Source organism: Myotis brandtii, unplaced genomic scaffold, assembly GCF_000412655.1.
Source record: "Myotis brandtii unplaced genomic scaffold, ASM41265v1 scaffold207, whole genome shotgun sequence".
Taxonomy (NCBI): domain Eukaryota; kingdom Metazoa; phylum Chordata; class Mammalia; order Chiroptera; family Vespertilionidae; genus Myotis; species Myotis brandtii.
Window position 1 is genome coordinate 338,080 of NW_005357736.1, and position 12,502 is coordinate 350,581.

Consider the following 12,502-nt stretch of genomic DNA (forward strand, 5'->3'; position numbering starts at 1 on the left):
TCTCTCTCTCTTTCTTTCTTTCTTCCTTCCTTTCTTTCTTCCCTTTTTTTCTTTCCTTTCTTCCTCCCTCCCTCTCTCCCTACCTTCCTCCTTTTCTTTCTTTTTTTAAAAGACTTCTTTTTGTTTTTAATACTCTATTAACTTAAAAAATATTTTTATTGATTTCAGAGAGGAAGGGAGAGGGAGAGAGAGGCAGAAACATCAATGATGAGAGAGAATCATCGATTGGCTGCCTCCTGCACACCCCCCACTGGAGACGGATCCCGCAACCCGGATATGTGCTCAGGCCAGAACCGAACCCGGGACCCTATTCTTGTAACGCGTCAAGTGCCTCCTGTTTGCCAGCACTTACTAAGCGCCGGGGACACAGCCCAGGGGACACACAGCCACCTCAGTGTGGGTCTGGCTTGGTGGAGGGAGAGCTAGGGGCCCCATTTTAGGGGGTGACATTCAAGCTGACTCTGAGGTTTGGACAGGATCCGATTTAGGGTCTGGAGGAAAGCCATCTGAGAATGGCAGACAGTGAGGGCAAAGGCCTGGCAGAGTCAGGCTCCCCTGGCCTTTGGGTGGAATCATGAGCTAACCATAGGACCCGCAGATGTCTGGCAGGTGAGATGTCAAACGGGGAAGGCCTTGTACATAGTTGGAGTTTCTTTTTATTTATTTAGTTAGTTAATCCTCAACCGAGCATATTTTTCCATTGATTTTTGGAGAGGGAGAGACAGAGACACATTGATTGATTGCATCCTGCACGCACCCTGACCAGGCCGGGGAACCTGCAACCAAGGTACATGCCCTTGACCAGAACTGAACCCGGGACTCTTCAGTCTGCGGGCGGATGCTCTATCCACTGAGCCAAACTGGCTAGGGCTGTAACAGAAGTTTCAATAATCTAGAAATGTGGGAGCCACAGGCAGACAAAGGAGCCTGGGAAACCAAACACGAACCTTGAAAAAGGGGAATGAGGCCTTGCAGGAACGACCTCTGTGCCTGCTCTTCCTCTTGAGCACTCCCATCGGGATCCCCAGGACCCGGTCTGCCGGTCCCTTCTCCCACCGCCGCCCTGGGTCCCGGGCCAGCGCTGCTGGATGGTGCTGAGCAGACCACAGGGCAGTGTTACCTCTGCCCCTGGGGTGGGCACACAGGCAAACGGTAGGGGTCAGTCGATGGTCCACGTAGCCCCCTTGCACCCACACCAGGTTAGAAGTGAATAGGAAAAGGTGAAGACTTGCCTGGCATGTCCATGCCACAGGCCCTAGGCGCTGACCAAAGGCCCAGCGGACATAGGACAGAGTCCTCCCCCTCCTTGCCAGGCCCCACCAGAAAGCAACTAGCTGCAGGCTTGGGAACCCGAGAGGCGTTTGCTTTGGGATGGTAAGCTCTGCCTGGTGACTACTCGGCATTAATTAAAATCCTCACGAGGACTTCTCACGTCTGCTGGCCACACCCAGAAGCTCAGTGCTGCGGAGGCGGACGCCACGCGAGCTCCGGGCCCGGCAGGCCTGTGGTTCCAAACAGCAGAGTCTCCCCAGTCGAGTGCCTTGGCCCCTGGAAGGAGTCTTAGATCATCAACGTTGTGAGGGGAGGGGTAGTGGCCAACTTGTTGCTCTTGGAGGATGACCGAATGAATGAAGGGGACATGTCCACACGGCAAGCAGAGCCAATCCCGCTGCTCTCCTGCTCTCACAGTCTCCGAATTAGGGTCCTTTGCTTCAAAGTTGTGCTTCTGATCTCAGGTCATGAAGGCTTCACGAGGGACAGGCAGTGAGAGGCTGCGGGGCAGGGTTCCTCAACTCTTCTCTGCTACGGGGAAGACCAGCCTTTCCAAGTTCGCCAGGAGTCAGCCCGCGCCCAGGAAACCTGGGTGTGACTCCCACTGCACCGCCACACCTGAGGAGTTGCCCCCTCTTCAAACAATCCTACAACCAGCCCTTCGCAAAGGCAGAATCACAACTCCACTCCCTGGTTGGCCCATTTGTCAGGTTTTATATGTTTTCAAGGGGGACCGGCATCTGCACAGTGAGGACTCTGACCTCAATTACAGAATAGGCTACAGGGAGGCTGCCCCGGGGCTGAGGAGCTGGGTGGGGGCAGGTGCAGCGAGTTGGTCTAAGCAACACCTTCAGCCTCAGCCAGAAGCAGGCTGGCTTGTCTGGCTTGTTTTCGGCTGTTCTGCAGCTTGGTCATCTATCCATTGAGCAAACATGGCATTCCCAGGCACCCTTGGACAGGAGGGATGCAGCTGCTTACCTGTCTCCACGGACTAGCCTCAGAGTAACAGTAGCCAGCCAGCCTCCAGGCCTGACTTGGTTCCCCGCCCTCAGCACCTGGTCCCCCGAGCGAGCAGGGATCCTCTCTGTCCCTTCTGGGACACCCTTCAGTAGGACGTGGAGTCCCAAGGGTCTTCATGAACGCCCCGTTGAGTTGGTCAAAGAAGGGGGCACTGGAGTAAAAGGAAATGCCAGAGGGGCTGAGCCCCACATCTTCCACCCTCACCCTTACCCTCCCAGGACTGCCTTCATTCAAGCCTGTGCAGCTGCACCGGGGGTTACCATGACAACCAAAAAAAATCACAGGTAGCCAGGAACCCAGAACAGCTGCAAGTGATGGTGGGTGGGAACAGGCCAGGAGTGGAAGCCCCACAAAGCAAGAGAAATATAGGGCGCCTGGTAGAGAAGAGGAGGCCCCCAGAGCCCTACCAGGAGCTGGACCCCAAACCTACTCACTCACTACCCAGCAGGCAGCCAACATCTTGCACAGCCTGCCACACACCAGCCACCGGCAGCCACGGACACAATGGGCCCAATTCTCAGAGATGTTTACGGCTGTGGACACGGAGTCGGGCACATGTTTGGCCCCGGAGCAGTGAGTCTGGGGAAGATGAGCATGGTTAGGGCACCAACTGCTGTTTCCAACGAAACAGTGAGTTTCATGGACTCTTGATAGGCTTATTGTTTAAAATGTTTTTTCTTGCCCTAGCCGGTTTGGCTCGGTGGTTAAAGCATTGGCCTGCAGACTGAAGGGTCCCAGGTTCGATTCTGGTCAAGGGCACATGCCCGGGTTATGGGCTCCATCCCCAGTAGGGGGCGTGCAGGAGGCAGCTGACCAATGATTCTCTCATCATTGATGTTTCTACCTCTCTGAAATCAATAAAAATATATTTTAAAAAAATAAAATAAAATGTTTTTTCTTTCTTTCCAGGAAGAAGAGATGCCCAAACTCCCCCCGACACCTACGGAGGCCTGCTTTGGCCCAGACCCCCCAGTCCACACCCCTTCTGTCCTCCAGTGCTCTCTGCCTTTTGTGGGGGGCGGAGGGACGACTCAGCCCCAGCAGGAACACCTCCTTGTTCTCTGTCCAAAGGGGCCACTTCTCTCAGCCACTCCGGTCCTCCACTCATCTCCTGGGTCCTGTTGCTCATCTGACCACCTCTGTATGCCAGCCCCCCGGCCCAGTCCTCCAAGATCATTCAGTGTCTACCACCCTCAGTTTCTGTTTTGTCTTAGAAGTGTTCACTGTGAGCCCAGGGGGCAGGAGGGATTGGGGCAGTGGGCTGTTTCCTCTGCCCTATTCAGCGTCCACAATCCCGCCCCCTGTTTTTGTTTTTCTTTAAAATATTTTTTTTATTGATTTCAGAGAGGAAGGGAGAGGGAGAGAGAGAGATAGAAAGATCAATGATGAGAGAGAATCATGGATTGGCTGCCTTGTGCACGCCCCCTCCTAGGGATGGAGCCCGTAACCCAGGCATGTGCCCTGATTGGGAATTGAACCGTGACCTGCTGGTTCATAGACCGACGTTCAACCACTGAACCACGTTGGCCGGGCAAGTTGGGTCTATTTTAACTAGTGTCCTGCTCCAGGGAGCGGTCAATTCCTGGGTCACCTATTACTGTGCCTGTGTGCTGCCCTCTCCCCGAGGACAGTGTCCCAAGAAAGTGTCGGTCTCTGCAGTGGACAGAGTCTGCCTCTGAGACACCTCAGGGCGAGGACAGAACCTGGGAAGCAAGGGAGAGTCCGGCTGGAGAGCCACAGGCCTGCATGCCGACCAGGCAGAGGAAGCAGAAAGGGAGCCCTCAGGGAGCACCTGGCCCTGGGCCTTCCCCGTGCCTGTGGGACTCCGGTGTCCGCCCCGCCCGCTTCACTGGCCGGTGGCCTGGGCTTTGAGCCTTCTCGTAGTCAGGCCGCTGGGAGCTCTGGCCAAGCAGCCCAGGGCAGCCTGTGCTGGCATCCCAGGCCTCTCCTCAGGCCTGTGGGTACCCAGACACCACTCTGTTAGCCTCACTCTGTTATCAACTTGCTCTTGGCAGACCAGTTCACCCCGTCTGAGCTCTGCCTTCCACATCTGAAAGTGGGGGGTAAAAATCCCCACCCATTAAACACCGAGTTACACGGGGACAGAGAGATGAGAATGAACCCCTGAAGAGGTTAGGAAGGGCAGAGGGGGTTCCAGCCTCAAAAGAACTGTGGGAGCCCTAGCTGGTGTGGCTCAGTGGATAGAGCCTATGGACTGAGGGGTCCCTAATTCGATTCCGGTCAAGGGCACGTGCCTGGGTTGTGTGCTCCGTCTCCAGTGTGGGGCGTGCAGGAGACAGCTGATCAATGATTCTCTCTCATCATTGATGTTTATCTCTTTTCCTCTCTGAAATCAATAAAAATACATTTAAAAAAAACAAACAAGAACCGTGGGAAAGAGCTGTGGGCAGAGATGGTGTGACCTTCCAGCAGAAACGGTGCCACTGTGGCTCTAACAGGGGCTGTCGCAACAGCCTGCGCTGCCCTTCACCTCTGACCCAGTTATACTGGGCTTGGCGCCTGGGTGAGGCCGCTGTCCCCGGCTGGCTGTTTTAAGAAACACTGTCTGGCTTCTACTTAAGGCGCTCTGTGACAGCGAAATCACCGAAATCACCGTGGAGGGCCCCAAGCTCTCCCCCACTCTCATCTCCGTGGGGGGCGGGGGGGGAGAGGAGCAATATCAGAACAGGTGGCATTTCAAAGTGCATCATAGACAGGAAGTGCCCTCCAGGAGGGAGTGCCTCCCCACCTGCCCGCTCCCTTCACAAACACGCCTCCAGGGCTTCCTGATTTGACTGACCGGCTATGGGAGACCCAGAGAACAACAATCTACCACCGCTAACATCATGGAACCAAACATTCCGTTTTAAAATAGCAGCTGTTCCGAGAACAAGAATCTACCACCGCTAACATCACGGAACCAAACATTCCGTTTTAAAATAGCAGCTGTTCCAAAGGGCAAAGGACCCAGAAGCACGGGGTGATCCTGAGCCGTGGGAACGCTGGCATGTCACTGGAATGCAAACGCACTCCCGGGGCTTCCCAGCCAAAGCCCAGGCTCAGGGCTCTCTCAGAACCTGGGTGGGCCCGGCTCCAGGCTCAGGGGTCCAGCTTCGACCCAGGAACCAGGTCACAGTTCGATTCTTGGTCGGGGCGCGTGGCCGGTTTGTGGGCTTGGACCCCAGTGTGAGGTGTGCAGGAGGCAGCCAACCAATGATTCTCTCTCATCATTGATGTTTCTCTCTCTCTCTCTCTGATTCTCTCTCATCATCAATGTTTCTCTCTCTTTCTCTCTCTCTCCCCACCTTCCTCTCTGAAATAAATAAAAATATTTTTAAAAATAGCCCTAACCGATTTGGCTCAGTGGATAGAGGGTTGGCCTGCAGACTGAAGGGTCTCGGGTTTGATTCCAGTCAAGGGCATGTACCTTGGTTGTGGGCACATCCCCAGTAGGGGGTGTGCAGGAGGCAGCTGATGGATGTTTCTCTAAGCTAAAAAAGCCTTTAAAAAATAAAATTAAAAACCAACAACAAAAAAACCCTGGGTGGGCTGAGAGCTTGGGGGAAGCGGTTGCACAGACACCCTGCAGCGCGGGCGGGGCAGGCTTGACACTGAATTAACCTTCCCAGGAAGAGGGCACACAATTTTCATCTCTAAAAAAAGGCTGTTTTGACTTGACGCCACATAATTCCTATCTGGTCATCCAGAAACTGTCTTCCCAGGAAGAAAGCCTCCTTCCTTAAACCCCCAAATCCTCAGCTTGCTGCCAGGTAGGCCACGCCCACAGCCAGGTGGGTGTGATCCCTGCCCACTCACCCATTTACACAGACCGGCGGCTCTGAAGCCAAAGTCCAAGGGTCCCTGGGAAGCTGCAGCGAGAAGGGAAGTGCCAGTGCCACCGGACTGCCTGCCAGATGGGACGTTGCCAGAGACGCCCGCCCGGCTCCCACAGCCTCACCTCCACGGGCAGGGACAGACCAGCTGTGACTCTACTCCGCCTCCCTCACCTCCGGGGCAGCACCTGGGCCAGGCTGGTGACTTCAGATCACACAGCAACCCAGAGCCACAGGAACACTCAGGACGGGCCCCGGCCAGTGTGGCTCGGTGGATAGAGCATGGGCCTGCGGACCGAAGGGTCTCTGGTTCGAGTCCTGTCAAGGGCACATGCCATGGTTGCAGGCTCCTCCCCGGCCCAGGCCCTGGTCAGGGCTCGTGCTGGGGCAACCAATCGATGTGTTTCTCTCTCACGTCGATGTTTCTCTGTCTTTTCTTCTCTCTTCCACTCTCTCTAAAAATCAATGGAAAAATATCCTCGGGTGAGAATTAAAAAAAAAAAATTAAAACTCAGGACTGCTTTTGGCCTTCGAGAACTGCTTGTCTGTCCGTTAGCTCAGACACCCGGGTGGCCGAGCGGAGGCTCAGGAGTGACGGAGAAGCGGCAGGCTGGGCCTGTGGGGCCTGCACGCCAGGCTCGCACTGAGGGTGATGAACAGTTACCAATCCAGGCCCACCCCCTGCCTCTAGCAGCTGGGGCCGGAGCAGTCAGGGAAGGCTGGGCCTGGCCAGAACTTGCCCCTCGTCCTCCTGCTGGAGCCTGAAGCAACCAGGGAGGGACGCTGGGGCCCTACAGCCTCCGCCAAGGCATAGGCTGCTGCTGAAACAACCCAGAACCAAGAGAAAAGTCTCACGCCACGCAAAAGTGAAAAACAATCTTTTATTGTTTCCTGTTAAAATAGGGGGCTCTCATGGGAAAAGAGTGCGAGGAGAGCCTTCCTACACTGTGGGCTTCCTCTCATCCCAGCAGGCCGGGACCGCACCCCCACACTCCTCACCGTGTAGGAGGGAAAGCTCTCTACCTGAGGAAGGAGACTACTCCATTCCGCTTTGGCTACTAGCATGCCTACAAAACAAACGGCCCACCGTCGGCAGGCTACCTGCCCTACACACGTGCTCATTCCACTCAACTGACAGACGTGGGTCTCAAGTCCACACCCCTGTGCATGTCAGATGGGATGGCACCCTGACATCTGGTGGCTGTTCCTGGCTGGGGATCAAAGAAGACCAGCTCCTGGGCAGCTGGCTGTAAACATGCATAGTACCTCCAGGGAAAGGCGGAGATTTCCCCTTTTGAGACTAGTATTTGGGGTACAGGAGGGCCAGCAGTCAACCCACCCATGGACAGTACTCTGGCCACAGGTGGTATCTGGTCTAGAAGCTACTGACCCCACCTCAAAACCCTCCTGAGATCCCTTAAACTGACAAGAGTGAATTCAAGTTTCAAAACGGCACACCACGTTATAGCAGGCGGAGGGTGTCATTAAGGCACGCGGTCTCAGCGAGTCCATGCACAAAGCTCTGACACCCCCCCCCCCCCCCCCCCCCCCCCGAAATCCTTTGTGGTTCAGCTGGCTCTTGTGTTCCTAGAAGGCACACAGCTTAATCTAAAGTGTGTCAGCCACTGGGGCCTGCTCAGGCTCCATTCTCCAGTAGTTAAAGCACAAATTCAACCTCCTCCCTGGGTACTTTCCGGGATTTACAATCAGCTCCTCAGCCCCTCCCCATCCTGCTGCCGGTTTGGGCCTTCGCCTAGTCCTGCCCACCGCTCCTCTTCGGGAAGTTCCCAGCATCCGGAAGCCTCGAGCAGCCTTCAGCCTCACAAGTTGGGGGTGATCCAGTTAAGGAACTTCATGGCAACTTCAAAGCCGAGGAAACAGGCCTGAGGGGGGTTTGGAGGAGAAGAGCGAGCGGGAATGTGACCGTTCAGACGCCAGCACCACTGGGCTGGCCCTGTCAGGACCAGGCCTTCCCTACCCCTCCCACCCAGCTCAGGGGCTCCAGGTGCCTTCTCATTCCCAAGAGGGAAGAAATCGCATGGCCACAGCTGCCCGCTTGTCATTAAGGCGCACGGTCTCAGGGGCCAGGCCAGGGAAGCAAAGCCCCTCACCTCAGAGCATCTCAAAGGCAAATCTCCCTAGCATCTTCAGGAAAGGGAGCGAATTAGAAGGCTCTGGCTGGGGGTGGGTTTTGGGAAAACCGAGCCCCCAATCCAATCCCAGGAGCAAGCACAAGTCGGCCCCGTGCCCACTCACCGCGTTGGCCGGGAAGGCTCGGATCATCACCGCCGTGAACCCTTTGTACAAGGACGCGACTCCTTCATTCCGGACCAGCTCCCGCAGCACGTCTCGGAAGCCATTGGGGTATTTTCCAGGAGGAGCTGTGGGCAGAACCCAACTGTTAAGTCTTCAGGAAGCTTCCTGACCTGACATGGTGACCACATGAGGACAGTCCTGCGCTCAGGTCTTCCTGCAGGGTCACAGCGCCAGGGGCGGGCACCTTGCAGGTCGTCTGAGACGAGTCCACAGACCACACATTCACCTTGGGACAGACAGACACAAACGCCTGGAGCACTGGTGCCGACACGGGCCTCCTGCTCGGGTCGAGGGAAGGAGAGCTGATTCGACTTCTTGTCTCACTTACTTTGGGTTCAAGCCGACAAGAAAAGGAGCCTGGGGCTCTAGAACACAAGTGCCTGCCAGGGAGCGTGCTGGTCAGATGGGTGCTGGGGGTGCTGCGGAGAGTGAGGGACCCTCAGGCCTAAGGCTCTGCACCCCAGGGGCAGCCAGGTCCAGGGCCCCCCCGCCCCCCCCTCTGCCCTCCACTCACCAGTCTGGAAGCGGGACTTCAGCACATCCGGGGGGATTGCCACCACCCAGTTGAAGATCCCAGCGACGCCCCCAGCCGCCAGGATCCGAGGCACGCTGAGCTCACTGACGCTGCGGACCAAGCAGAGTCAGACACAGGCTGTGAGGGCCATGCTGACCCCGCTCCTGCGCAGACGGCGAGGGAGGAACCGGCCGAGCGAGAAGGGCCAAGGCCAGGGCTCCCGGGACCTGCAGCGCACCCCTTGAGGAGGCTTCAGGCACTTGTTTCAAAGACTTGCTCCGTTGGGTGAGTCCCAGAGTGAGAGAGGGGTCCGCTGGGCCTCAGCAGCCATGGGAGGAAAAGGGGGTGAAGCCAGGAGCAAGTCCCACTTCTGCGTCCAGACCCACTCACAGCAGGGCAGCCTCCCCACCACAGAGCACAGTGGCTCCGAGCTATTCTGCTCTCCTCACCTCTTTCCCTCGGGAGTTAAGATGTTCTTCAGCCACTCATACGTCATGAAATACATCCCGCTGGCCGGAACGTCTGTTAGTGGCAAGAGAGGTGTGAGGTAAACGATGTAAACCCCCTGGGTTTCCTGAACTTAGCAGAGCCGAGCGCCCATCCTTAGGCTCCCTGGGAAGTCCCTCGGAAGCACCCCCTCCTCGCACTGATCGCATGTAGGGACCAGATGCTGCTCTGGGGCAAGTGCGGGGGAGTGAGTGTAAACACACATGACGTCACCTCATGTTCAAAGTCCCTCTGCGTGGTCCCCACTGACATGCCCACTCCAAGCAGTTAGAATGGCACCTCGCATCTGGCCTTCCTCCAAGCTACCAGCTCAGGACCAGGGTGGGGCCATCTCTGCCTCTCCTACTGCCTCTCAAAACCAGGGAGAGCCCTAGCCTGTTCGGCTCAGTGGCTAGAGCATCGGCCTGCGAACTGAAGGGTCCCAGGTTCAAGGACACATGCCCAGGAAGCGGGCTCAATCCCCAGTAGGGAGCGTGCAGGAGGCAGCCAATCAATGATTCTCTCATCATTGACCTTTCTCTTTCCTCCTTCCTCTCTGAAATCAATAAAAATATATTAAAGCCCTAGCCGATTTGGCTCAGTAGATAGAGCATCAGCCCGCGGACTGCAGGGTCCTAGGTTTGATTCCGGTCAAGGGCACATGCCCTGGTTGCAGGCTCGATCCCCAGTAGGAGGCGTGCAGGAGGCAGCCGATCAATGATTCTCTCTCATCATTGATGTTTCTATCTCTCTCTCTCCCTTCCTCTCTGAAATCAATAACAATATATATATATATTTAAATGTATTAAAAAAACAAAACAGGGAGAGCCCAATTGTTCCAAAGTCACCCTTTCTTCCCACTCATCCCTCCAGCCACAATTTCTACCTACATGCCACTCCCCTCCAACTGTCACTGTCATGACTCCTCCCCTCGAGGGGCAGCCCCCAGAAGGGTGGAAGGTCCCCCATCTTTCTATGAGTCCCTGTTGGCCAGAGGCGAGACGGCCTAGAACCAGGACACACAGTCCCAGCCTTGTCGGAGCTGTGCTGTGCTGCCAAGGCTGATGTGGTGTCCTCCTCAGGCGGTCCCCTCAAGGTGACCTCAGGGGGAGGGCCTCGAGGCTTACCGCGCATGAGGGTGAGCACAGTCCCCTTGTAGATGCCTCGGATCCCGGACTCCTGGTACACCTTCTTCGCACAGTCCAGGGCACCGGCGTACTTGGTTTCCCCGGAAGAAGCCTGAATCTGAGGGGAGCAAGGAGGCAGCAAGGAGGCAGGAGCCTCACAGTCAGCAGACGCAGCAGGTTAGAGAAGATTGCAGGCGAGCAAGGAAGTGGTCAGTGGCATGGGACCAGCAGATGACTGTCACAACAACCGTGATGTGGAACGTACAAGGTTGGTGCGAGTCCCTATGCAATAAGGCCAGGTGAAGGTATCACAAAATGTACACGCACTGACTAGGAAAAAATCAACAGAGGAGGAGTTGGAAACTAAGTGAAGAACTCTGCCCAGTACAAAAGCATTCCCAATGAAGTGAGCTGGGAGGTCTAGACAGGAGGAGACAAATACATCACTCACTCACTTAGTCTATTCCAACCAATATCCAGTGGGCACAGCTCCATGCCAAGACCTAACCGACCAGGAAGCGTGGTAAGGAAAGGTGAACTGGAAGCCGCATCCAGAGCTCTCCAAGTGTCTGGATCAGCGATGGCGAACCTATGACACGCGTGTCACCTCATTTTTTGGGTTGATTTTTCTTTGTTAAATGGCATTTAAATATATAAAATAAATATCAAAAATATACATCTTTGTTTTACTATGGTTGCAAATATCAAAAAATTTCTATATGTGACACGGCACCAGAGTTAAGTTAGGGTTTTTCAAAATGCTGACACGCCGAGCTCAAAAGGTTCGCCATCACTGGTCTAGATAGAGGTCCTATGCAGAGCCCGGGGAGGGCCAGGAGAGGGCCCCCTCCCAGTCTCCGGGACCCAGGGCCTAAGAGCCAAGAGCCCGAGGGCAGGCAGGGTGTCATCCCAGAAATGACCTGAGAGAAAGACAGCCCCAAGCAGAATCCACAGCAATACTGAGCCAGAAGGAATCAGAACACACAGGGCATCAACCAAAGAGTAATGAAAGCTGAAAAGAGAGTACAGCTTTAACAGTTCCAAGGAGAAGCACTTCCAAAATAAATTCATAAACCCAATCCCTGTCTTACATACCAGCACTAACCAGTTAAAAAATAATGAAGAAAAAAAATCCCATTCAAAATAGCAATAAAATATATGTGCATCAAGCAATAGGGTTTGCATATATGAAACTCTAAGACATCTCCAAGGGACATATAAAAGGTAAAGAGAGCGAGAGAGAGACATAATTCTGGTTAGGAAAAGCTTCCAATTGGAAAGATGTCAATTTTTCTGGAAGATTAAAAATGGCGGCAGAGTAGGAGGATGCTGCACGGACATGCTCCCAGGAATGAGCTGGAATTACAACTGAAACATGGAAAGGCTTCCTGAATAATCAACGGAAAACTCAGAGAACCCTGATACCTAAGCACCGAAGGTGGAGACCGCACAGAGACTGGTAGGAGGGGCGGAGGTGTGAAAGGGCTGGCCGGGCACCCACGGACGCAACTGAAGTCCCGGGGAGGTAGCTCAGCTTGGGGGGTGCCACTGAGAACTCTGGGATCTAATCCCAAAGCTGGGCTTCCCAGCAGAGATAAGAAATTTATCTGAAACAGAGTTTAGAGTAATGATGTTAAAAATGCTCAACAGTATGAAAAGATATAGTAACTATGAAAAAAGAACAGTCTGAGATAAAGAATGACATAACACAAATAAAGAACACATTGGAAGGATTACACAGCAGATTAGGGGAAGCTGAGGATCAAATCAGAGAATTAGAAGATAGAGTTGAAAATATCACTCAATTAGAGAACCAAAAAGAAAAAACAATTAAAAAACAGGAGGACAGCCCTAGCCGGTCTGGCTCAGTAGATAGAGCCTGTGGACTGAAGGGTCCCGGGTTCAATTCCGGTCAAGGGCATGTACCTTGGTTG

General features: G+C 54.6%; 1 protein-coding gene across 1 annotated transcript in view; it reads right to left on the reverse strand.

The window, feature by feature from the left end:
* Positions 1 to 7,875: 7,875 nt before the first annotated feature.
* Positions 7,876 to 12,502, reverse strand: part of SLC25A20 (solute carrier family 25 (carnitine/acylcarnitine translocase), member 20) — an 18,899-nt gene continuing 14,272 nt past the window's right edge. Inside the window, exons 5-9 of the mRNA XM_014538947.1 lie at positions 10,569 to 10,686; positions 9,405 to 9,477; positions 8,956 to 9,065; positions 8,382 to 8,506; positions 7,876 to 8,008 (exon numbers count right to left, since the gene is read on the reverse strand). Of these exons, the coding sequence (XP_014394433.1) occupies positions 7,946 to 8,008; positions 8,382 to 8,506; positions 8,956 to 9,065; positions 9,405 to 9,477; positions 10,569 to 10,686 (489 nt within the window). The 3' untranslated portion in view covers positions 7,876 to 7,945. The remainder of the gene's footprint in view (positions 8,009 to 8,381; positions 8,507 to 8,955; positions 9,066 to 9,404; positions 9,478 to 10,568; positions 10,687 to 12,502) is intronic.